The 27,700-nt window shown below is 30.7% G+C and overlaps 1 protein-coding gene across 10 annotated transcripts; it reads right to left on the reverse strand.

Annotated features, from left to right (window-relative positions):
* Positions 1-354: 354 nt before the first annotated feature.
* Positions 355-27,362, reverse strand: Endoa (SH3 domain containing GRB2 like, endophilin-A). Of its 10 annotated transcripts, none has more exons than XM_072020679.1 (13): positions 27,257-27,362; positions 18,178-18,265; positions 7,965-8,033; positions 7,475-7,691; positions 7,093-7,226; positions 6,866-6,932; positions 5,830-5,895; positions 5,146-5,231; positions 4,870-4,973; positions 4,357-4,475; positions 3,465-3,557; positions 2,630-2,745; positions 355-2,198 (listed from the first exon to the last, which is right to left on the reverse strand). In XM_072020679.1, exons 2-13 carry the CDS (start codon positions 18,220-18,222, stop codon positions 2,079-2,081), a joined length of 1,236 nt encoding a protein of 411 aa, XP_071876780.1. In that variant the 5' UTR covers positions 18,223-18,265; positions 27,257-27,362; the 3' UTR covers positions 355-2,078. The 10 variants fall into 10 exon arrangements, with proteins under 10 accessions (XP_071876780.1, XP_071876781.1, XP_071876778.1 ...); XM_072020680.1 differs by having other exon boundaries at positions 4,378-4,475; positions 5,146-5,246; XM_072020677.1 differs by having other exon boundaries at positions 5,146-5,246.
* Positions 27,363-27,700: the final 338 nt, after the last annotated feature.

Consider the following 27,700-nt stretch of genomic DNA (forward strand, 5'->3'; position numbering starts at 1 on the left):
ATGATTAATAATTAGATTGCAGACCTTATGCATTCGTAGGAAATGTATATAATGCAAAAATATACAAAACATTCAAAATGTCGATGACAATATTTAGGGGATGAAAGAAGTCCTCATATCCATATATACATAAAAATATGAATTTACATAAGCTATCGTAAATTATACGCAGATTTGAAATTTTGTAATCTGTTATAATCTCTATATTAGAAAAGATCCCAGTCATAAAATTTTTAATCATGAAACGCACTCACATTGGAACGTTGTTCTTAGCGAGCTGTTATAATTCATAAAATACCAACTATATGTAACTGCTATTGGAACAGTTAAAAATTTAAGGTAAGGCCAAGAACGTTTTTCATCATGGAAAATGTTTTCATTGTAACAGTAAATGGAAAAATATACGAGTACCAGTAATAATAATGCCATCGTCGTAGTCATCACTGTTGTCGCCGTCATCGACAACATATATGTATATATATATATTGTATATGTATATAATATGTAAGTTATATACTCTAACATTATTATATTATGCTTAGCAAATATTTTGTTTGAAGATTTTTTACCTAAAATCCACGTGGCAACAAATAACCAAGTTCCTTAATTACTTTCATTGTTCTGGCGGTTGAACTCTCGTACAAAGTCCAGGAAGAATAGAAATTAAAATATCTAACCTCAAAAATACTTAGTAAAGTAAAATCTATTTTCTTCCGAAAGTATCGCGTTTTACTAGTCATTCGAATTAATTCGCTAAGAAGTTACACTTAACAAGAACTAAAATCTTAAAAAAAAAGAAGACAATTTGAGACTATAACACAGAAGGAGCTCAGAATTAACGAGTTTTAAATAAATTAGAAATGCTGACTGACAGAAATACATAGTTAATCATATTCTGCGTTACGACTCGAAACAGTCAGAATGGAAAACATGGAATATCTCTAATTATTCATTAAATATTAATCGACGACTTCGTGGAAGAGGTTCGCCGCCATTTTAAAGATCGCTTAACTAAATTCTAACTCTCTAGTCGGTGTCACCTAAATGATTAAAAAAAAATGACAAATGATACGAGATAAACATTGAAAAAATGATAGAGGAATGAAAAGGAATTACTATACAATATACGAATACATATTAATAATACGAATTATGTGGCTTCTTTTTTGCTGCGCCGTGCGGACCAACGCAAGATGGATGACGTGATTTCAATTCTCTCTCTCTCTTTCTCTCTCTCTCTCTCTCCCCCCCCCCCTTATATTAGGAACAATGCACTTGAGAACATGAACAAATAACAAATGTATGGAAAGAAATATACAATATGAAAACATGAACGTTTGATGAAATCATGAAATATGAACATGATGTATCGAGTGATTCACATACTTATGACTGAAAAATCGATTCCGAGCAGATCAACCATCACTTAATAGGCAATATTATTTTGTTTTATGTCTACTAAACGAGTATATGATTGTTGATCGAATGAACGGGAGAATACTTGAGGTAAAAAGTATTTTGAAAAATTTCAATGCAGTCTTGGCGCTCTGATGTCTTTGTGCAATAAAACTTTGGTGAGAAATTAATGATATTAAATCGATGACACATGAGGCGACATTAAAAAGTGAGAAAAGAGCCGCCCTTGACAGTGGACTGCCATCGTAGGTACTTTATGATGTATAATATTGTGTGTACATGTATATCTCGTGTACGTGTATACGTGTATTTATACTTAATTGTAGTACTGTAAGTCATGTGTTATATATATATGTATCTGCGCGCGCGAAGGTCCTTACGTCGATAAAAGACACTATAACATTATATATGTACATTAACATGCGTATAGAGCTATTTCTGGGGACAAAAGGAAAGAAATAAAATAAGTGAATAAAGTAGAACTTGAGGATTCATCCGTCTCGAATAAGCGAACCATAACGCAATAAGTGATTTCAGTAGAGAAGAGAGTAATCTTGAAAGAGAGATTTTTAGGCTAATTGTTTGTTAATTTAAGGTAATCCTCGTGGTAAACGCTGATGAACGAATGCAGGGTCTTTGGTTTCGAGACGCACCGCGTCTCCTTAAGGTAATGGCACTACGACTTGCACGTAAGTTACTGGGAAATAACCCGTACGACCGTTCAGGCTACCCTCGAACCAGTTCTCGTCAATCTTCTTGGTCAAAGTGATCGTATCGTTTTCCTGAAATATAATACCATTGTAATATATAACCATTGAAATATATAACCATTGTTAGATACATTACTTGTTTAAAAACATTTTTTTTTTACATTTGAACAATTTTTCTAAACCTAATAGCTTCGGAGATATTCCGTCAAATATGTTCCCAACATCCAACCTCGGGAGTTGTTTTCACTTTTTCAATATGAATATCAGTACATAAAAAAGATATGTGTCAAATACTTTTTCAAGAAATACATCATATTACATAAGTTTCATTAAAATCTGTGATTTACACTTGAGAATGTTTCCATGTTAGTTCACTTTTATTTTCAATGCCTCAATTACGATAATAAAAAATTAAGTTACAAAATATTTACTTAAATACATTTACCAATTCAGATTACTCAAACACAAAAAGAATCAAAAATAGAAAATTGTGTTATATTTACTTTAAAGCCGAGTTCTCCAGGATTTTCTGCCTCGAAATCGTACAAAGCTGTGCAGCAAGGTTGTCTTGTCATCGGAGTCCTGGCTGGCGATTTGCTCGGAGATGGTAAGGGCGAAGCTGGAAACCACCAAGAATTTTAGAATTATATTAGATACAAATAGATAATGCAACAAAATATTAGGCTTGCTGTAACAGTTTTAAATTAGAGCACTACAGTATCTAACACAGTATCTAAATAATTTGAATTTTATCTTCAATAAAATAAAACATAATGCAAAACTAAATGTATGATAATATCTGATGATCAACTTAAACAGCTGTTTTCGCTAAAATCTAGATAAAATTATGAAGTACAGTGAATCACATTAATATTTAAATACAATAACGTCTGACATTTATATATGCAGTAAAAATTAAATTAGAAAATTAGATTTCTATTGGTTCTAAGCAGACTTTTTATATAATTTTTATAGAGAAATCTACAACAATCCAATAAATATTATATTATTAAAAAAATGATAGTAAACAACATAATGACCTTGACATTCAAGTTTTATTGTGAATCACTATATCTTATAAAATTAAGAAAAACAAAGTATTCCATAACAGCACACACAAAAAGAAATGTACAACCATTACATAAGCATGCATGTATATACCTAATGATCGTTAAATGGCTAAATTAGAATACATCGATAGAAGATACACAAGAAGCAAAATAGTAATTACTTTCTTGCCCTGTTTGCGGTGCACGAAAAGCGATAGAATTGAAATTGAATAATTAATCGATCGATCGAAATCTACGATAGGAGAAACCAACCCCATGCAAAATTTACCATTGGCAGATTGTGGCGGGTTTCCGGCTGGAAATAGCTCGAGCTGCGAGCGCTTCCCATCCCCATGAATCGGAGACCCGGCTCGACTTGCCCCTACATTGTGTCAAAAGGACAGACATTCAGGTATACGAGAGTATACACATAGAACAGTCGGATAACGCGTGTTAATGTAATGTGTCAAAGATGAGTTTCGTGAAATTACGTTAGTGAGTCAATATATACATAGTTCATACTTGCGTACAATTATTTCTCAAACTATCAAAAATACAAAAAAGTTATCGCTTAGCTTGGAAACAGTAAAATAAAATGCATTTAAGGTGATAGGTAAGTAATCGTGTTAAATGTTTAATTAAGTGAAGCAATAATAATAAGTGAAGCAATTTCACCTTTTATCACCTTTAAATATATATATATATATATATATATATATAGAATAACTTTCTAGAATTTGAAAAAACGAAATGCTAAAGCCAGAGACATTATATAATATTATTTATCAAAATTAACATGAAACTGGAGGAAAATTTCTGTTATTCAATTTGTTAGTTCTATTACAATCTCGATGAAACCATAATAAAAAAAAAGATTAATCTCCATATTGAAGTTCAAATATGATTTCATCGACTTTTATATCTTACTATTATGTCATATTTTAGTGTGTATGTAATATATTCCTTTGTGTGCAGAAGATAACAAAAATTTAATGTCCATTTGACAGTCAGAGAAATGGCGAGGGAAACTCAATCAGGAAAGAGTACAATGTATATGACTATAGAGTATAGTTGCAGGACACGTAGAAATGTTGCATGACAGAGGAAACAAGAAACAAACAGCCAATCCACCCGCAAGAGTCATTATCTTGGATGTGAACATATGTGTGAATGTGTTTTACCGTGGAAGGAGAAGTTCCCACCGTTCATAGCATCCGATGTAGGTAATGCATCGACGTGTAAATCGGCCAATGTCTTCGGAATAAATTCCATTTTTGGTTTGTTCGCTGCCTCGTCTTTCCTGTGATTAAAGATAAAAATATAATAGCATAATCATTACAAAATTATTGCGGATAATAAGTGAAAGATTATTTCATAGCATAAAATAATGATATTAGGAACCTTAAAACTATAGAAATTAAAAAAAATTTATATAATAAAGTAAAAGATGTATAGATATTGTTAATAAAGACTACCACAGTGCGATTCTACATCTTTGGATCGATAGAGATTCGTTAAAGAAGTTGCTACAAAATTGGCTTTAACTTCGAATTCCAAACCTCCACTGATCCAGAGGTATAATGTCGCATTGTGATGATCTGACACTTATATTCTATATATTTTCTTGTAAAGAATCATAAAAAATAAAAGATGTTCTAAGTCTGGTGAGATACATATACTGTATCAGTACATACTTCTCCAAAAGTGTCTCTGTTAATGTTCTTAGAATCTCAGTACACTGCTGATGATACTCCAGGAGACCTTCACTAAATGTTGCCAACTGTGCCACTTGTTCAACCTAAGGAAAAAGTAATGAAAGCAACAATATAGCAATATAACAATGATAAGCAAACGTCCTTAAGTTTTTATCATGTTAATTGCTCAATTCTTCCATGAAGGATTTGATACCTCTCTATATAAGAACTTGTTCAAGTGAAAATTAATACACATTCAATTAGGTTTTTACTTACATCATTTTCCAAAAGGTTGAACATGCCCAATTGTGCCAGATGGAGACTCTCTGCAAATTTCTCTTCTGCTTGACGAATCTCGTCGTCTGAAACGTGAGAACCTGCTCGCAAAGTTTGCGCCGGTGAAGGTATTAAAAATTGTACTACAGGGTTGCTTAAATGCCTACGTTTGATATATTATAAGATATACACACAACAAGGAGTAAAAGTTAGCGAAATTAAACCATACGAAACGCCTAAGTGCTTTGATCGTGTACATTCCTTCTTTCTCGAAACAAGCATTTATAATACAGATATTGAAATTTCGCTAGAAAATATATACAGAATAAGTACAACACATTCAACATTCGCAGTATCTTTAGTGCACTTCTGAATATATTTATATTTGTTATACTTAGTATTTTTGATATAATCATCTGAAAGGATTGTGAATTACTGTGATATAAATCTACATACATCTATTTTAGAAAAAAAATATACAAAGATACATCAAAGATGAAAAAAAAAAGATCATAACCTGGATTGTTATTTATATGAATATAATGTAACGTAATGATTATGGATTTAAAGGGAAATAATTAAAGTGTTGATTATTCTATATGTTTCTAAAAAAAGCAACTAAATCTAAAAATTTGAAATAAAGTGAGGAATTTAATAACTATTGCACATAGGGAAATCACGTACCAGTGTATGGTGAAGAAGACTTCACTGGACTTCCAAAATGAGGACTGGCTGATCTTTTTCCAGTTGCTAATTATTAAGAATGCAGACAAACAAACGGAAAACAAATATTTTTCTCTCATACTAAACTGAAAAACTTAATGATTGATAATTTGCAAATAAATATGGACCCTCATACGCATTAAGATCATCTGCAATAAATGATCCGCATTTTAACTTGATGAAACACCCCATATAAACAAATAAAAAATTATCATGGTAACATCAACCAACTATAATTTATCTATGACAAAGTGCACATGCAGCAGAACGTGCGAATGGAATGCCTGTAAACTAAGACAATGAACTGAAAATGAAGGAAGAACACGCATAAATCATTTAATAAAGCTGCATTTCTTGTCCGATTTTAGATTTTATCTTTACATGTTCTTTATTTTTAGATAGAGTGACCCATAAAACTATTTGAATATTTATAGAAATCTTCTATGAATGTATTATGTGTGTTACACAGAACTGTTTGAAATTGCATTAATACTGTAGTGAGATATGGCTATCATAACACAGAACTTTTATCTGTCATATATTAAAATATTCCTTCTTAGTCATAAATTGTTATTACCATATAAAATATAACATGATGAAATTAAATCTATTTAATTAGTAAGTAAATGCAATAATAAATAAAATGACGTGTAAATACTTTGTGTAGCCACTGTACATCTGTTTTATATTTACCAACGTAAATCATGATACTTTTATCTTACTACAATACCAATGAAATTTCAAAATATGTTACAAGTATAGTATATCCATAAGAGGTTTTCAGAAGTGTTTGAACGCTTTTGTCAGCCACTCTACGTGCGTATAATTGCAAACGACACGCATCGAGTTTTTGTACAAGGACATGATGTATGTACAAGGTGTGCAAGGACACAATGTGCACGGCCCCAATGTGTTGTGCTTAAATAAATCAATAAATATCGCATAGAGAGAGAGAGAGAGAGAGAGAGAGATAAAGTCAACTCGCGACCAAGTATACCTTTCGCTTGACGTCTCCGCTTGCAATCGAAGTCCAGCCTTCGTCCCTGAAGCTTTTTCCGGTGATGCTGAAAACAAAAAGGGATATCAATTCCCGTTCACGAATACATGCACTTTTCCCCTCTTTCTTTCTTTCTGTCTCGTCGCGTATTCTTGTCGCGTTAAACTGGGACAACGCTACTCAACGAGTCAAGAAGAAAAGCCAACTTTTTTTAGTAACCAACCTACCATCACTTCTTTCAAGTCTTTGGTCTGCAAATGATGCAGAGGCTCCAGGAAGTTTTGCTTAATGTTGTCGTCCAGAGAATATTTCACGTCCGCCATCTGCTTCATCGCCTCGCCCATTTCAACCAGAGCCTGAGCTGTGAACAGAAATTAGGAAAGATTAATGAGCCGAATGTTTGCTTGTACTTAGATGCATAATTTATGTGTCTGTTTTACTAGTTTCTTCGTTAGGTATGCAGTTACGAAAGTTATGGGTTGAGATGCGAATGTCCTCCGAAAGTTAAAGTAGCGGCACAGCTTTTTGGTGATAGGAAGTGAATATGAATGTTTTAAAATAACAATTAATTATTAATTAAGTCTAACTATATGAACTGAACAGACGTACCGAAAATACTATCCTCTCCCAATTTCTTTCCATAAGTAAGCATGCAATCGCCGAGAACACCTTCTGGTTGGGGGTAAGTAGAGGCTTTTGCCTGACCGCTGAGCTTACTGATGCCCTTGACCGCGGCCATCTTCGCTCTTGCAGTTGGATTTGGCTGAAGGAACTCTTTCGTTTTCATTTGTAACTCCTCCACCAGCTCATACGTGACATCCGTTTTCTACGATCAAAATTATGTCATACTGTACGCTCGGTTAAATGATATTACATTATCAAATTTCTATTTTTATTTCGTTTTCTTATTTTCTTTTTCCTAAATTCTATTTCTAAATAATATTTCAAAGTACATAAGGAGTTCATTTATTTGAAATAAAAGAGACGCGAACAAATTTCATCAGGAAGGTTTCATTGGCGAGAAGATTGATCGAAGGTTAAAGGCGATGCAACAAGAACACCTTCCGGAAACCTTAAAAATGTAGAAATGTATACTCACCCTCTCCATATCCATGAAGTCGACGTCGAGCTTGGTTCCTTCCGCTCCGCCCATCTTCTCTGTCATGTACTGGAAATACAAATTTCATTAGAATTAAATAATAAGATTAAACATTATAATTTTACCCTTCAAATAGTACTGTTGGATTGTGTATATATAACTATTATAACTTATGTTAGATTACTGAAACTTAGCATATCTAATTTTATTTTATATTTTACATTCTTCAAATTAAGTAATCTAATTCCAAATTGTTATGGTTGCCAGTGATCCAATAATACCAGTTAAGAGTTAAGTACGGTCGATCCGTGGTAATTTGAAAATCGTGAAAAGATTACATTTTGTTTATTCAGGAAGCCTTCAAATTCATGAAACATGAAAACCTTAAAATCTGCAGGTACACGCGAAAATAGCAAATAATTCTTTCCATTGTTGTTTTTCGAACTGAAGGCCACAAGAATAATTTTAAAATTCTATGTTTCTAACTCTACCCTCTTACATTAAATTTTTCTGGGATTAAATATATGTTTTTACGGATACAGATGAGCCTTTATAACTCAAAAACATCTACAAGATTACAGATTTGTCCATTATAAAATTTATATGAATGAAAAATGTCTCATATCATGATAAATCTTTAGCGTTTTTTATAATAATTCATAATAAAAGAGATCGTAATGCAAAAGCATGAATGGACGAGCGTAACTATTTTTCCGAAAGTAATGCTTGGTTTTACAGTAAATAATTAAAGGGTAAGACTCTTAGAATACGTCTGCTATAATCAAGAGGTGTGCTTGGAACCTATAAATAACGGTGTAACGCAGAGTTACTTAAATAAATGCAAAGTACTTTTGCATTTATCGTTACTGAAATAAATGCAAAGTACATTTGACTTACATGCGACCATCACTGCAAATTATTAATTTCACAATAAATAATGTCGACTACTAATTACTGATAAATGAAATTTAAATAAGTTATGAAACACATTCCTTTAATGTCTTTATTAGAGAAATTTTTATTGTTTTTAACTCTATGTGTGAGAGATTGAATACTTGAAATTTTATAATTTAGTAATTTTTTAATAGATAAATTAATAACGAGTTTTTCATAAACTTAATAAAGTTTCGCGATCTTCGTCTTCTCTCGGTCTTGTTTCCTTATAATTACGTATATTACGTAAATATTCTCTGACATATTTAATAAAATTTTTCTTTTTTATTATCTTCATTTTATGAATGTTTACTACACTTTTATTTACACTTTTATTATATAATGAATTATTTAATGTATTATATAATAAATTACATAATAACCGGCAACATTAATGCATATCATATATGTATACTCATTATTGCACATTTTTGTTAAATGTATAAACGAACATTTCATTAAAAACAAAAAGACCACTTTTGAACTGATTATAATTATGCAGAAACTGATTATTATTTGCGCATATTTTTAATTTCTTGAATAATACTCGTTAATTTACTAAATAATACAAGAGAATTTATATTACTTATTTTTTGTAAAAATCATAAATTTTTTACTCTTGTAAGTTTAACACAATGTCAATCAATTCCTTATTATTTTCAAACGATTATTTTTATTTTCATAATTTATTAATTTCGGAAAAAAATTAAAAAAACAAATTTTTGTATTATTTCCTATCTTTTTAACGCTGCTTTAATAAGTAGTATAATTTCTACTTTAATTATCACGCTCTCTTTCATATTTTCTCTATTAATTATGTTTCAGGAAATTGATTGTACATAAACGAGCCGGATAAGTTGGTTAAATGAATTTCTAAAGCAATAACAAAGTTATGAAGAACAATAATTATCTTCTTCATGATACACTTAAAACTGCATTTAAAATCTTCATAATGTGTCTCCAATCATATCTGAAACCTCAGTGATGTACTTTACAATTTGTTAAACTTAGTTGATTTAATTTAGTTTAGTTTAGTCTGTTTAATTTTCAAACTGTAACTTTCGTATCAATTTTCTGCTTAAAATTGTAACTGGTTAGAAAAAGCAGTTGGATTTATAAAAATTACATTTAGCATATTTTTTTATACCTATCACTTTATTAAATTATTATCAAGTATATAATATTTTTGTTAAAAGCTTTATTATTCTTGACGTAACGCAAACTTATCTCTACTAATCAGAAATAGTGAAAGTAGGAAGAGTGAGGTCATTTTTCGTTTCGATCAGTTGAATGATCCGCAATTCGTATTTTTGACTAGCACACTAAATATTTAACATTATCTAACAGGAACATTTTCAGTTTGTAACCGTTCACTAAAAAATAAATACTCATTGTTTTGTTTTTCTCGTATTTTCATATCTCGTATTATATAGACATGCTTTTCGTCTTATTCGATTTTTGCTTGTTAAATTCACCTTTGCCATTTGAGGAAAAGGAAGTACGTCAATTTAATCGCGCGATAGATTTCAATAGATTTCAATCTCTCCCTTTTTATTATTGTGTTCTGTTGCTCGCAACGTTATACATTTGAATATGCAAGTTTATGTTAATATTATTCAAGAACTTTTGTTCGATAATAAAAACAATGGAGATATTTATATTATACAGATACGATACAAAATGTATTTGTATAATATGACGACTAGATAAATCTAAAATGGAAACAGTTATATCAATAACTCGTACAGTATAGACTTCGATTATGTAATGAATTAATAGTTTCAAATATCTTTGTTTAATATTAATTATTGATTATTATGGCGGTGATAATTGCATGATAAAAATGGTTGAATATCGGTTGAGAGTTCCTTCGTACTAGTTGCCAAGAGTTCAGAGGTATACATCACTTTAGATCAATTGACCACGGGTATTATTGATCCGGAGAGCCTATCGTTTCTGGCAGCGGTATTTTCTTCCCTTTTCAAACATCTTACCATACTATATATATATATATATTGCCCTCGCCTCTGACCTACGGATGTCTCTCGTCCATAGGAAATCTCGTTTCATCTTTCAAGATCATCTCGGTTTACGAGCAATTAACCAACATTGACCAATCGACTATCACTATATATGTGCTCGAGATTTCTACGATGCTCTCTTTTATGGCGACAGACGGGCCAGTTTCCGGTTTACCCATCATATCCGGCCTACAAATGAGCTTTCTAGAGCGGTTATATCTTTTTATCCCTTAAATGTATCGTTTCAAAGTTGGACATTATGGAAGTGAGCTATTTTATATTTTTATATTTATCCAAATGATTATATAAATATAATTTCTATTTCATTCGTTAACTACTTCATTTATTTTAATCCATCTAAAAATTCAAGAAGATTTTCTTAATAAATACATTTCCTTGGACTTCTCTCTTACTTTGCATATATGAATAAAGATTACCACGGTGGCTTAATTCTTTTCATTTGAGAAACACGCAAGTAATTTCAATGAAACGGGAACGTATGAATGAGGATTGCAAACATTACTACGCGCCCTTTCGCAATAGCAAGCAAAATATTCTACACATCTTTTCTCGGGGAAGATGAATCGTCTACAATGTTTGAAACGCGAAATGAAAGCAATTCATTTTACATAATAACAACGAATATCGCATCGCGAACCCACCCACAATCTCTCTTTCTCTTCTCGTTTTTGTTCAGCTCTGTTTAATTCGAAATTATCTTCATTCACTATTTCATATAATGAATATAATAGAATTTTAAACAATATCGCGAGAATGTTGTTAATCACATGTGTACTTTAATTCTTTTCCTATTGAACAATTCATGATTTATAGGTAGCATTTCTATTCGTGTATTTTTATATGTAAAATTCATTTGCATAATGAATAAGTTAAAAGTCTCTCATTTTTATGAAGTTCTCCCGAGATAACTCTGGAAATAAATAATATCGTATCTATGTTTGCTAGAAGTCTAAAAAGCTAAAACTACTTTATCGTTATTAACTTTTAATCTTATAATTATAAAATCTCCCGGTTTAAAGCTAAGTTGAAAATCGTTTATTTCTACTAAGTGATCGCGTAACTTAATATAGCAAATCTAAGATAATCGCGAATATCGAGTCGTCTGTATTTGAGTCGCAAGTTACAGACGAGAGCAACACTATGGCGGGATCCTTGAAAAGTGTAAAAGCCAAGCAACACGATTATTTGACGAAGGTCCCATACGACCGTGACCTATATTTAACAGTGACCCACTTGTAGAGCGGCATCACGAAGAGAAACATAGGTAGCGCACCGTTGCCGATTACACGTTGTCCTAGAGTAAATCTGACCCACATCCGGTAGTTGCAATATCACATGCTGTTTGATTCGAATTTATGCACCGATTATATTGTAATGCTCGCGACGTTACAACTGCCGATGAAATATTCTGAGAATGGTTACCATGAAAATCCGGTTTGAAGGAATTATTCGGTAAATACAGTTACTCGTGTTAAACCTTTCCTTACAGCGCACATGGCTACGAATGTGGCTTTTGTACGTTTATTGTTAAACAGTTATTTTTTAGAATTAGGATACAATATAAATAACGTTAAGCTAACGTACAAATTTCAAATAGTAAAGAATAACAAAAAATAAAAACAGATAACTTGTAATTTTTCAACTCCGCTTATGAAATTTCATTTGTTTTGTTATCAAGTTTGTTACTGTAGTGCACGGATAAGTTCTTATTGATACTAGCAGCTTATAACTTGCCATTTTAAAATAGTATTAATAATATTTCGATCGTGCGCAAACGAGTTCATTTCTTATAAATCTTCTTCGTTTATGAAGGACGAAAAACGTTGACGTTAAGTACGAAAAAATCTTCCTCGTATCCTGCATTAACCTTCTCTATAAGGCGCACATGGCTGCGAGTATATTTCCTCTACTCGGTACGAATATTCACTTTGGATAAAAAAAGGGTTAGGATAAGATAAAAATGTAACCTCGACCATTGAAGAAATTAACAGATGTACAGATAGCTGATTTATTCCAATGTGTTTCCTCGAAAGAACTACATTATTAATACGTAATCAAACACAAAATCAAAACAATAATTTCAGATGTAATTAGAACCGAGCATATTATTATTTGAGCACCGACTATAATCGGCATTAGTAGTTCTTTACTCTCAAATTTTCGAACTTCTTTCAAATTATTCTCAAACTTCTGAATTTTTGTCAAATTATTTTCAAATTTTTCACTTTCCCTTAAATTATTATTTTACAATTGATAATGATGATGAGACACCATGATAAGATTATTTTAATCTCTAATTAACACGTACATTCTATCAAACATATTACCAAGTGCTTAGTTAATTTACTTAATGCGTTGCACATACATACATACAAGCAAATTAAAATGATATTTCCGGAAATTGATTATAAAGATGATTTCCTAATTTTTAATATAATAAAATTTCATATCTCTCTAAGCTGGTTAATATATAACATAACACAATTATGAATTAAAATATAATTATAACTTAGTTTTACATATTTCATGTTTATAAAGGGCAAGTGAGCATCTATTACCAATAGCACTTGCTAACGCAATTATTATTACCTATATGCGATACTTTGAATAAATCTATAATTCATGCAACATTTACGTTACACCGTTTCTATAATATTCGTAGTTAAAATATTCGTAGCTAAAATTTTAAATGTAACTGCTACGAAATCAATTACGTAAAACCCAAAACTAAATAATTGTTACACGCATATCAAAATTAATACGTAAAGCTATGTTATATCTATAATAAAAGTAAACATTTTATAAATTTTACATAATTTATACCATACCTAATATTTTAGATTGTTTATTTCTAAAAGAGGATCATTGGAATTCTTTTCATATTCCTTTTATTACAAGCATTTGATTCTTTAACGCAACAAATAAACCATTATATAGTTCCTGATTTTTTAATTATAAAAATAATACTTTGATGTTTGTAATTAGTATATAAAAAAATAAACTGACAAACCTAAATTATTTAAGATTACAGGATAATTTTATTTTGCAATTTTTTATAGTATATTTAAAATTATTCTTTTTTTTTTTTTTGTTGGTCATTAAGAACAATAAGTGAGTAATAAACAGTAACTCTAAAAGTTAATTAATACATTGACGAAAACCGTGCCATGATGAACTTTCAGAACTGCGACTTCAAAAGGATAAAAATACATTTGCGCCCTTGGTTGGCGAATATAAATTTTCATGAATCGGATATTGTCCTTCTATAATTGAAATAAAAGTCGTTCTTGCAACCTCGAGTATCATTTCCCAGACTCGTTTAAAAAGCCGGTAAATTTGAATTAAGCTCTTCCCCGTATAAAATACACGGAGAACCTCATTGAAACCGTCCGCTATTTGCATTACTTCATAGAACAATCTTGCCATAAATTCTTTCTTTCTTTATACGCTATACATATGTATAACAAAATAATTACATTCATCTGTTTCACGATATAACGATTTCAATCAATTTTTCAATGAATATTTTCTTTGTAATTACACAACAATAAATTGTTTGACATTGAGACACTGAGAAAAAAACTGTATACAAATTGTTCTATAATAGGTAGTGACTGCAACTGAAAATACCATAATGTAAATATGTAAATACAGTAGTACTTCATCTATTTAAATATACCTATGAATATCACTCATTGCAAAGCAAATCCTTTTATATAGTATAATTTGCAATTATTAAAATTTTATAATTTTTCAAAAATTATATAAGATTATATTTGTCCAATTATGTCTTTGCAATACTTTTCCTGGTTTGAGAAAGTTTATCTTTAACCATGTACAACTATGAACACGTTTCTCATCTCGAATTTAATAAGTGTCAGCCTAAATAAGAATTAATTGTTCCACTCAAGGAGCATTGTGACGAACGAGACCCCTGTTCACGGGTCAAAACACTGTACTAATGGTTGGAACGTCGATCGATATGAAATCGTAATTATTCTTAGTTACTTTCTCTATGGCCATACTTTACCTTTATTTAATATTGATCTTTTACGATTACGAACTAGAGGTTTAACGAATTAATTCATATTAATGTTGTATATTTGAAAAATGAAAAATGACAATAATAAGCTTCGAGAAGAGAGAATCAAACTCAAGTGGAGCCTAATGATATAACAGAGAGAAATCGATATTCAAAAGTAAATTACCTCGAATATTTATTCGTTTTTAATCGTCAATGAAGAGAAACTTAGCAAGTATAAGTAAAATAATATCGTAATTATGCGAAGAAATAGAAAAGGGAGAAGTTTATTAGAAAAGGACAAATATAAATTATTGTCGATAGTAAACCAGGCAAATTGAGTTTCAGGAAAGAAATAAATATTGTATTTCGATTTGCGTTAAAAATTCTACATTTTTTATCTGTTAGCTGAATTGAATTCAGTCAGCAATATTAGTTTAACTTCATCAAATTTCCACATTAAAAATGTTAAAAACGAATTTTATGAAAATTTAAATATTTCTGATGTAGAAGTTCAATAAAGTTAAACTAATGTATGCTTTTGATCTTTGTGAATGTATTTTTAATATTATTATTATTAATAAAATATACTAATAATATTTAATTCAAGTACTTCTATAAAATATTTCGTTGAACGTGAACGTATACAGAATTATTTTACGATAAAACCATGTATAACGGTAAAACTAATTATCGACAAGGACTATCTGATAAGCAGTTTAGGATATCGGTAAATTGATCATTAAGGAACGATATAACGATACAAATTGCACTGCAAGACTAATTTAATGTACTGATTGTTATGTTCTTCGTATTGTTCCCAGGACAACTTGCTTCTTTCAGTTTTCTGTTAAAAGCGATTAAGAATCAATAAATTACATATTATGAATGCATGAAATAAATTGTATAATTGGTCGTAGATGATCTTTCAATTCTATAAAAGAGTATTTTCTTTTATCCTAATGAATAACTTTAATGAGATATATTCCGTGGTATTATTTCAAGTTGAAACTTTATAATAATAATTTATTATATTATGGTAAACATATAAAATATAGTATTATTATATAAATAACTAACATAATATTATTTAAGCAAAAATTGAATATTTGAAGTTACAATGAATATAAATAAAAATTAAATCTAAAAGATTATTATGTTTTGGAATTTTTCAAAAAGAAAATAGTTTAAAATTCTTTTATTAATTATATTAATTATATCAATTGTATGTTGTTAACGTAGTTGTATGATCTTATTTATTAACTAAAAATTGAGTAAAACTTTTTCTTTTTCTAATGTTTACATATAACTAATGCTTCTATGGACAGTTTTCATAAACGATTTGTTCCAGTGGAACAAATTGTTAAAAGTACTTTGTAAAATATTATCGAGAATTAAAGCGAAAATAGCATTTGAACCTGCATTTGAAACCTCAATAGTGCATTTTAAAATCTATCCGTGCCGTTAGTTACCGCATTACAATCAATTTACACTTCGTTCGATAATTATATAAGATGAAACTTTGTTGCATTGTACACGGAATAATCATTATCGTCCACGGACAATCCATATATTTTCACGAATATCACTCTGACTTATTACAAAACTATAAAGCAATAGGAAAGGAAAAAGTGATGATCCAATAATTCGAAAATATGTTTAATGTATACTTTATGACCAAAAATTATACTTCAAGAATTGAATATAAAAAATACAAAAAATACAAAATACAAATATACAAAATACAAATATATATATATATATTTATTTATTTATTAAGATATATTAATTTATTTATATATTAATAATTTATTTAATTTATTTATATTCTACTCATCTCTTTGTCATTGTAATACCGAAATATACAATGTCTTCGAAATCATAATACGTGCATAATAATGATTTATCAAACGGTGAAATGCAATTGAAATTGCAGCGTGACCTAGTAAAAGTCAGCGATATACGTGCGACTACAAAGGGACAACGGTGATTCCCCGGTGGCGAAGTAAGCTTGAAAATCTGGCCTCAAAAAACTCAACGAATCTCGGTCAGTTAACCATGCGTAGGCGAGGATAACGCGACTTCGCCTCTCATATTCATAGTATACCGTAATTACATTACAAGAGACATTGAACACCGACACATAAGTAACATGCTATTCCATAGATTCCAAAAGTGTGGATCGCGAAATGATTTTTAATGGATAGCGTTAAATATCAGCATATAGAATAATTAACATCCCTTCTACACGAAAAACAATTATTCGTTATCCTTTATCTCTCATTATTATTTGAAACAATCAAATATTTAGTAAATAAATTATTTAGAAATAATTTACATTTCAAATACGATTTTGGAACGTTATTTGCAAATGGTTTTATTTTCAAATAAACTTTCTTGTTATTTTATTTAGTGTAAATACTTGATCTTTTCGTCTATTATTTCTTTTCTAAGTAAAAAGTAACCAATCCTGATTCTAAATCGGTCATTGGTGGTCCGCGTATTAAAACAGAACTGCTAATTATGATAATATGTTCAACTGACTCCATTGCGTGTTTAGTGCTGTACAAAATTGGGAACCTATGCTAAAGACTTGAAATTGTCTAATTTGTAACATTGTAACGTAGAATTCTGTTTAATATTTGGATATATTAAATTTTACGTTCAATTTTTCATTCCACGGTATTTTACTACGTTATTAAATTATAAAGTTCCCGTTCGTTTCATGAAAATTACGTTTGTAATAAAATTCGCGTTGATAAAAGATCTCCGATAAGGATTCACGAAACGTAATAAAAATTTCAACATTGAAACCGATCATGACTGCTGATTATAGTACAATGAGATATAGAATGTTATAATAAAGTGGTTAACAAAAACAAAATTCATGTACAAGTTAACTAAACATGTTAAAACTCTATTTTCTTGAAAACAAGGCCTTAGATTCGAAAAAATTATATGTATTCTATATTTTTCACTTATTTTTTCACGTGGAATAACCTCTTGCTGGTTATGTTTACTCGTACACAGACGATAAATAAACAAATTCACGTTATTCAGCAAACTTTCAAATTCGATTTTATCGAAAATGAAGTGGAATATGAAAAAATTTTATTGTCTATTCCTGATTTATTTTTTCACATAGAATCACCCCCCTTATTGATTGCACCATGAGAAATGCGATATAAACAAATATTAAATAAAGTTATACACTCACCTGATTTGCTTTGTTAATCTGTTTTTTTAACCCTGCGAACGCCATGGCGCTGATGATGATACTTCTATTCTTTCTATAAGCAGGAAGCCTGCAAGCAGAAAAAAGAGAAAAAAGGATAATCGATGTGTGTGTGCCGCGAAACGATCGCAGCAAATTTTCGAAAAACGAAGAGAGGAAGGGTTTGAATTTATGACTGGTCGGTTGGTTGCTCGCCAAATCCGGCCATCCACGGACGGATGATTTTCAATGTTATCGATCGACCACGTTTTCCAGCATCCTGACTTACGTCTGATGTAATAAACACCGACACACATGTACACGCTAATCCTTTCGAATATTTCATACACGTGTATACAGAATCAGTGTGACGAAAAAATTTCATCAGAAATGATTAAAAAATTACGAAAATAATTAAACGAGGGTATTCTGTTTTAAAATACCTACCACGTTTCAGATATTCTTTAAGATTTTTTTTCAAGAAATTGGAACACTTTCTGCATTGGCTTTTTGTATATATGTTTAGTAATGTTTGAGGAATATTCACGGATTTTTTCAAGTGAAAATTCTAAACAATCCTATTGCATTTCAATCATTTTTAACTTAATTGTATTCTTCTGGTGCTAAAAGATATCTCAAGTTTGAACAAAATACAAAAAGAATATTATTATCTTAAGATAAACATCTTCTAAAAGAATAAAGAAATCTTTTCTTTTTACTGAGATGAAAGCAAGTTTGAAATAATAAAATAAAAATTCATGGATGAAACTGATTGTATACTAGTGATAGCATCAAATTTAATATTATATGTACATATGTAACATATAAATCCTATAAATAATCTCATAAAATTCGAATGGTACTTGTAACATACAACGTTTCATTAATTCTACTTGCCAAATATTCGATCCTCGCAAGCTGGCTTCGAACCCTGGAACGAGTACTCGAAACGAATAGTTCAATATCAGCAATCGAATTACGAGAATTAGAAAGGCATTATCATCTTGTTGAATTTTTCTAAAAAAGGAAAAATCTATAGAACTGTAGATGATATCTACAGGAATTCGTATAAATTTTATTTGAACGTTTTGTACTTGTAAGTATTTAAAAAATGACTTTAAGCGATTGGAGAATTTGCGGGAAGGCGCTCGTATAGTTTCGAATCTATTCGATCAGTGTTCGATTCTACTTGGAACTACTCCATTATTTTTATTTGTTAAAGTACTTGTAGAAGATGCGAATTTGATGCGTTTAGATTCGAGTCTAGTTGAAAGTAGTTTCTTTCGAAATACTTATATGTAGAGTGTTCGAACCTCATTGATCAATGTTTGAACATACTTGTAATGTATACTTTCCAATATTGCATATATTTGTATGGATATGAAAATATAATAATAACTGTATCATAATATATTCATCATTTTATAAAACAATTACTATTTTGAAGAAACTGATACATAGAAAATGGAACAAAGGAACAATTTAGAAATATAATGATCACAGAAATAAACTTACATGATATAAAATTGGAACTAAATATAAATTCATAAGTACTAGCACACTTTCGAAAATATAAGTAAATCTGAAAGGCCTATTATCTGTTTAATTAGACAATTAATACCAGATTGTACCAAAAGTTCATACTGAATGTTAAGAAAAATTTATCTAGAATTTTCTAGAATATTTTTTTACCATCTGTAGTTTTACGAAATGAGTGTTGGCATGAAAAATTGTTCGTCTTGACTAATAAATCCCATCACATAGCTTTTATAGCCTTCTGGTGTATTTCATTTCTTATCTATTTCTTTTGAATAAGATTTATAAAGACCATGATAAACAATAACGAGACTCTGCCATATTTGTTGAATGAGACAGACAGAGGTGAACATGCTAGTGTCACGGATCAAATTTCTGTTTCGCACGTGTTACGCCAGATGCGATGGTTCTTGCGAGATTCCTCATAGTCTGGGCGCCAAGACCTATCCATTGTTACACTGACCCGCAACAGGCCTAAGGAGATACCATAAACCGAATCTGTTCAGTTTCATTTCTCTTCACATAAACATTTTCGGTTTACAGATGGTCCTCGTGTTTGTTGCACGCTCTTACCTATTACGGAGAAAGCAGGTGTCTGGCGAGATAACAGACTTTTCCCATGAACAAGGATGCCCATATCTGGTTTTCTTTGTCTTTACAACTTCATTTATTAACCAATGGGCATCGCGGATCATTATCCTCACTTTTCTACCGAAAAGTGTGGACGACGAATCCGCGTTCTGAGTTTAAAAGGGCACACCCACACCGAGCTTTCTTCCTTTATGGTACGAGACAGGTCCGCACAGTTCTTCTTGCGATCTTTTGTAATAAAAAACCTAACTGTGACAAATAAACTCGATTTTATACTGAACCTTTTGTAATCACTTAAAAATTACGCGACACTAGCTACGATTCAACACTTCTTGGACATACAAATCTCAACGTTGTCTCACTTCAAAAAAGAAAGTTGTTTCATTAACAAATTTTCGACATTTCTCTTTAATTCTCGTTAACTAAAAACTATCCAACTAAAAACAATATTTGTTCGAACGTTCCACTATTCCATAGAAATTCATATAATAGAAACGCTATCAACTTTTTGTACAACCTAATACACTTATACAGAGTTCGAATCTAATCGATGAATGTGCTACTCGCGGTGTGTTCGGGCTCATCGCTAATCTTGACGCAAATTTTCATAGAAAATTACATCATACGTTTTAATCCTAGCAAGATTCTTATAAGGCCTTTCCGTCATGGAGCAAAGACTCCAAAAATAGAGTGTCACGTTCATAAAGAGGAATTAACGAGTGGCGTCCCTCTTAATAAACCGCGCGATTCTTCGAGGAGGACAGAACAAGTGTCAGACGAATAAGGGCAAAGGTTGCATTGGAGGGAAAAGGATTCACCTATGCATTTAATAACGGGCTAATAATGACTGCTAACGGTTAACATCAAGAATAATACAAGTGTACACTGATGTTACATAGAACTAAATTCCCTTTCAATTGACTCGGTGCTGACATGACAGCGCTGGTCTCCGCTTTATGTTCACCTTTATTTGTGACAGTGTTAAAAACACCCAAAATTCTATCCATTTAGCTAAAATCTAGCATTTTTCTCGTCTCTCAAGATATGTAGAAATATGTCAAAAATATGTCTCTTTTACTATCCTCCATCTTATAAGTAAAGCTATGTCATACAATGTGTTCCGAAATAATAATTAATATTAAAATTAAAATACGAAAAGTTAATACTATATATTTGAAATCGAATGAAGGGAACTTCAGTTTTCTGAGATTTTAGTTACACAGGACATTCGCAATCTGGAAGTTAACCATCATGATAACGTTGAAAACACGAAGAAAGCAATAAAATATGTTCTCAACTATCCGCAAGCAAAATTGGTCAGAAAATGACCAATGAGCCAAAATTCGTGCAAAGAGCATCAAGGAAACCAAACGACTGGCGATTGCTCTAAACTCTAAACATTCCAGAATAATTTGTTTCCTTTCCACAAATAAAAGACACTCGGACCAAAGAAGCAACGTATATCGAGTATAATACACGGACTAACAGATAGATCGAACTTCTGAGGGATTCTTAGCAGATGCAGATGCAACGATAGAGCAGACATCTCACCTTATACACGTCCTTGTGGCACTTTTAAAACCGTTGATGATCTGTGCCGTGGATAGTCCACAACTGAGGAAATCGCGATGAACACGCAAGTGAAAACTCTAGGAGCCTAAAGCGTAGAGATCCGCGTGGACCGCGATCACCACGAGCACCAACGACTCGTACGTAGTTGGTTTTGCACACTGCGCTTCCGACTCGAGGGGTAGTTTTCAACGCGACGATCGATACACGGCGACTAAAATCAGTCTGTCTCTCTCAAACCAACATGATAGAGTATATCGCATTCTCCATCTCTTTCTACTTCCCCCACTCTTTCACGCGCACGCTTGCCAACTCCCTCTACCCTCACTCTCATGCCTTCCCTTTCCACGCATTATCTATTCTTGTCTCATGCACAAAAATTACATGAATATCTCTGTTCAACATTCGCTACATCGTATCCCCACTACTTGTCTCGTTTGCGATTCCTACTTCCACTTTGTCGTAATTGTCTCAAGCTTTTGTATTTACTGCACTTTCCCTTATTCCCTTTTCGTTCCTTCCTTCAACCTGTTTTCTCATCTCCGTGGGTTTTCATAGACTTCCAATGGGTTCCAAGTGCACACGCTTTTTTTCTTTCTACAGCTTTTTCTGCAAGCCGCTGTGTGTCGCTAGATTTACACCCACGCACCGTCTAATCGCAACCCCTTACGGGATCAGCCACGCATGTTTGTCGCTTGCGAAGGCAACAAAGGAAAGTAGCGTTGAGGATCGTGGAAAGAAAGCGAAGAATGGTGTTCATTTTGACTCGATTTATTAATTCCATGCAGAGTAATGTTAGGTATAAATTAGATTAGGTTATGTTTGATCGCTTATAAAACAGACAGAGTAGAAAGACATTGGAAATAATAGACAGAAAACAAAAAACGATGTTTCTGTGGAATTAATAGAGTAATACTGGATAAAAATTAAGTTAGGTTAGGTTTGACCCTTTGTGAAATAAAGAGAATAGGAAAGTAACATTGAAGATCGCATAGGTTTGTAGGTAAGTTACACAAAAAAACATATTAACAATATCTATTTACATTGTATTTTGAAAATCATTGCTAATCAGTCCCGTATTAATATTTAGGTTTAAGCAGAAATTCTGTTCGTAAGTCCTGGGACTGTACAGAATAAAAACACTATGTGAAGTATTGTATTCCGAATCATTGTTCATTAAAAATCGTTTAATCTTTTGGCAATAATAGTTGAAAGACGAAAATTGATAAATAAAGAAACTAAAACAAACATGATGACAATGAAAATAACTTTTACTTATATTATCACGAGAAATATAGACTAAACCACTTAAATGAAGATAGTATATAGTGTGTAAGATATAGTGTGTGTGTTTAATAAACATATTGGACATATGGCAATTACACTGTCTGGAATGAAATCATCCGAAATACTGGATGATTTTCAATATTATCGTTTTTAGTTTAGATCCCGGGTTAGTATTATATAATATATACGGTTTATCCAGCCAAAGGACTAAAATCGAGAACAGATTTAATTTGCCGTTAATTTGAGTGCTATATTTAAACTTTTGAATTTTACTTTTGTTACTTTATGTTCATTGTGAAGACATTTAAAAAATATAATTTTATTTACACAATTTGTTACATAAACTAAAAAGTTATAGACCTAGAGTCATAAGTATATCATTTTGTACGAATTTCCCATATTTGTCTGATGGGAATTTCAACTTTGGTTAACTTTGAAGATTATTAATGAAGGTTATACGGCATAACATATGTCGAAAATAAGCGACAGAAATAACAAGTCAACTAATTGAATACGAACCTCTACTTAGAACGATTTTATCGAGCAGAAAATACATGTAGCTTACAAGTTTTTGTTAGATTTGGCGCTGTTTCTTATTGATCCAGTTTGAACATTCGTCGAGGTATAATATCTTCCTTGCATATATTTGCCCATATTTACTATATTTTCTTCCTTTCTGTTTTTTCCTCAACTATATAAGTGATGTAAATCAATGTGAATCTCCTACTGCGTATGGGATACCTCAGAATAAGATTTTGAAAAACGTGTAAGAAGTTGTTGTTGAGAGCTTTTATTATTTGGGTAGATAGAAAAAATTTATTATAGAAAAATGGCATATTGTAAGATACAATTCAACGTTTACTTCGATACGAGAATTTGACGTTTTTGCTTTCCAAAAAACAATAATATCTTATTACAATTCTTATGGTTTAGAATTTTTGAAATCTTTTTATGAACGGGTTATTGACTCGAAACTTCGCGCCATCACATTATATACCTACAACACTAGTTTTGGCTTTCCTCCTACTCAGAATGTCGCGGAAAAGAGAAATTCACTACAAAATGTTCGATTCCAATTATTAAGTAACAAAAAATTACGAAAATGCGGAAAAATTGATCTTTAGTTTTTGAAACATTGCCGTTCTTTTCCGTTTTTATAATATAGCGAAATTTTTATTTTACAACTCGTTTCTATTTTTCGTTATCAAATACTATGCTAGATCATACTTTGATATTTACACTTCTTTTGTAAGAGATAATTTAAAATATTTTGCTAAAATTTTTTAAACAAACCAATCATTTCCAAAAATTATAAAACTGAATCTATAATTTCAATTATCGCTAATCTATTATAGTGATTAATGTAACTATATATAATCAATGAGAAGTAAACAAATATTAACAAGATTTTTGACACTCAATGAACAAGTTTGAGCAATTATATTGTTAAAAATACATTCCAAATAAAAACCACAGGAAAAAATGTGATAAATCCATTTTTGTTAGTTTTTTAATTTGATAATATTTAGTAGCTAAAAGAATATATTTTAATATTAAATAGACGAAAACGAAATAATTATATACAAACCCATGAAAAAACCTAATATCTATTTAATTTCAATTAATCTTTCTCGTATGTCTATAACGCAATACGCATTATTGGTGTTCTTCGTTAGGACCGACACTAGCACCTTGGGAATTCAAAGGATTTTACATGAAAAGGTCACGGTGTTACATGCAACGAAAGGGGCGCGAGAAAATATATTTGTTTGAAAACTCATGACTCCCATTGGCAAAGAAAGGGCAAAGAAGCGATACGAAATATTTTTATCGCAGTCCTAAATGAATATTTATCATGATATTTATCGTGAACTCATTCTTCGAATTACTATTACCTTAATATAACAACAATAATTATAATTTCGGTTACAAAATAAAATAAAAGTATCATCTATAAGTGAGGAAATTAAATGTTAAAATTTCGTAAATCTCAGACATTTGGTCAGCGAAGAATCATAAGAGAAATACGATTAGGTCATGGTACTGTTATCATTCGATAACATTCTGTCGCTTTGTACGCCCCCTATACTGAGTATGCATCCGCTATACAAACCACCCCCACGCGGGCCTCTTGAAAATAGTTCTAAAAATATATGCCGGTTCAGCAGGAGACAATATTAATCTACCAAAATTGAAATTACTCATACTTTCATTTTTCTAGAGCAGCTTTTCATTATGAACTCTCTTTAACGTTCGTAAAATAAACACGGAAAAGGAAACAATGATATCGCAACGAAGCGTGAAATATCTGCAATTTTCTGTTAATTCTTTGTGTTCAAATAACATTTTTCTATTTTGTTAAAAATATAACTCCACGATCATGAATTTTATTTTAAAAAATTGAATACCATCTTCTTATTATGGAATTGATTTGTTTACAATTGTATCAACCATATAACGTTATCATTCTATCATCAATATGGTATAAATATAAATGTTGTTAGGGCACGATATTCATTTTATAATTCATTTCTTTGCAAAGATTATAAAGAAATTAATTATAAAGAAAAACCTAATCTATCTACAATATTTGTATTTATTTTATCTCTTGTGATTGTCGCTTTACTAAGTAAACAATAAATATGTATACAGATTAAAAAACAAACCTATGTTATGTCACTTGTAACAATTTATCATTTATCAAAATCTATGCTAACAAAGATAAACCTGTACTTATCTATAATTAATTCCATTGAAAGATCTAGAATTGTACAAAAGTAATACATAGCGAATTTTCAATTCATATATACGAATATTCATGCCAACGTATCATAGTTTTCTTTTTTTTACTAATGGCCCTTTAATATAAAAAACATTGTGATGGCTATTTTGATAAATGGCCTCCTTATATTGATTTTAGAAGTGGGATACTAATGATAAAAAGGTTAATGTTAAAAAATATAAAGAGTTTACATAAAAAGAATGAAATGAATGACATTTGTTTTTGCCCAATGAAAATTCCAAAAGCGAGAGCTACAGAGTGTCCTAGTAATCAATCGGCAAGGGAAGGATTCTACATGAAAAAAAGATTCGAAAACATAGAACAAGTTTTGTTCACGTAACGTTTCGTTTCCGAGAAAATGGAATTTGAAAATTTATCAAGTGCTAGATAAATTCTTAACTAAGCACATACAAACTCTATTTTCTTGAAAACGAAACCTTTACGACGACATTTTATTCTACACTTTTTACTTATCTATGCATACAGGATAATGTCCTGCTGATTGTCTATTTGTACCCAGTCATTAATTAGCCAAATTACATATACGAACCAAATCTCCAAATTTGATTTTATCGAAAAGGAAATACTATATGAACAAATTTTAATCTATATTTTTAATTCATTTTTCATGTGGAATCGCCTTCATGCCGATTGTACATTATTACTGGAACATCCTGTATATACTTTGAATGCACATCGTATACTACGATCATCAACAAATATTAAGTCATTCATAATTAATCAGTTATTAGCGACTAGAAAGTATATTTCTACATGTATAATGTACTTACTTACACATGTACATATCTTGTTATTAGATATTCAGCGTGAAAACTATTTTATAGAGCTAATAACATTGTCAATGTTTTTGTTGTAATTAAAAAAAATACATTGACTTGTATATAATTTTTTTACAATTTAATCTTGCGTGTTTTGTGTATTGTCTGCAATTTAAATATTTCACCGAAATTTAAAACAATAATAACAATGATACCACGCCATCAATCATAGATGTTACTGTAAGTAACCAAAAATGAACATGGCGTCTACTTAACATTTGTTTTCGCTTTAAACCTATTTTGTAATTTATGAAGTCGCAATATCATCATACACGTGTTTATTGAATTGTTTATTGAATGTACAAAAAAGGGATAAAATCAATGAATATGTCAAACAAGTACACCGACCAATCGAATATTATATACAGTACATCCGTGTATTGAATAAAGATACTGATTCAAACATTCTTTTGCACAAAACATAAAAATTAGTTATTTTAAGGATAATAATGAATGTAATTTGTTTTAGAGTACTCACCTTGCCTCAATTTAGTGAGAACAGAGAACTATTTGAAACTGGAAATGAGCAAACCCCCTGCTACGATTTGACATAGACGACAGCTGTTTGTAGTTTGCAGCAGCAACGCTAGATTGCTCTTAATCATAATCATCAAGAAGCGGGAAAAATTATGAATTAAAGATGCCTATTTCTACTTAAATATTGTCTTATATATATTACGAAATTTAATAATTTTTGGAATAGAACAAATATGATTATAGTACTATTACATTCTTAACTGTAGATTATTAGATTATTAGAATATAATTCTTCATAATTAATTGCTATAATTATACTATGTAAAATGTAGTATTTTGTAATAATTTGAGTAAACCTGCTCAAAATCAAACTATTTGTATATGAAAGCCTTTCTTTCCCTTGTAATAAGTAGAATTTAGGTATGGCATTATCTTATTGCAAGAA

This window comes from Bombus fervidus, chromosome 17 (genome assembly GCF_041682495.2).
Source record: "Bombus fervidus isolate BK054 chromosome 17, iyBomFerv1, whole genome shotgun sequence".
NCBI classification, from domain to species: domain Eukaryota; kingdom Metazoa; phylum Arthropoda; class Insecta; order Hymenoptera; family Apidae; genus Bombus; species Bombus fervidus.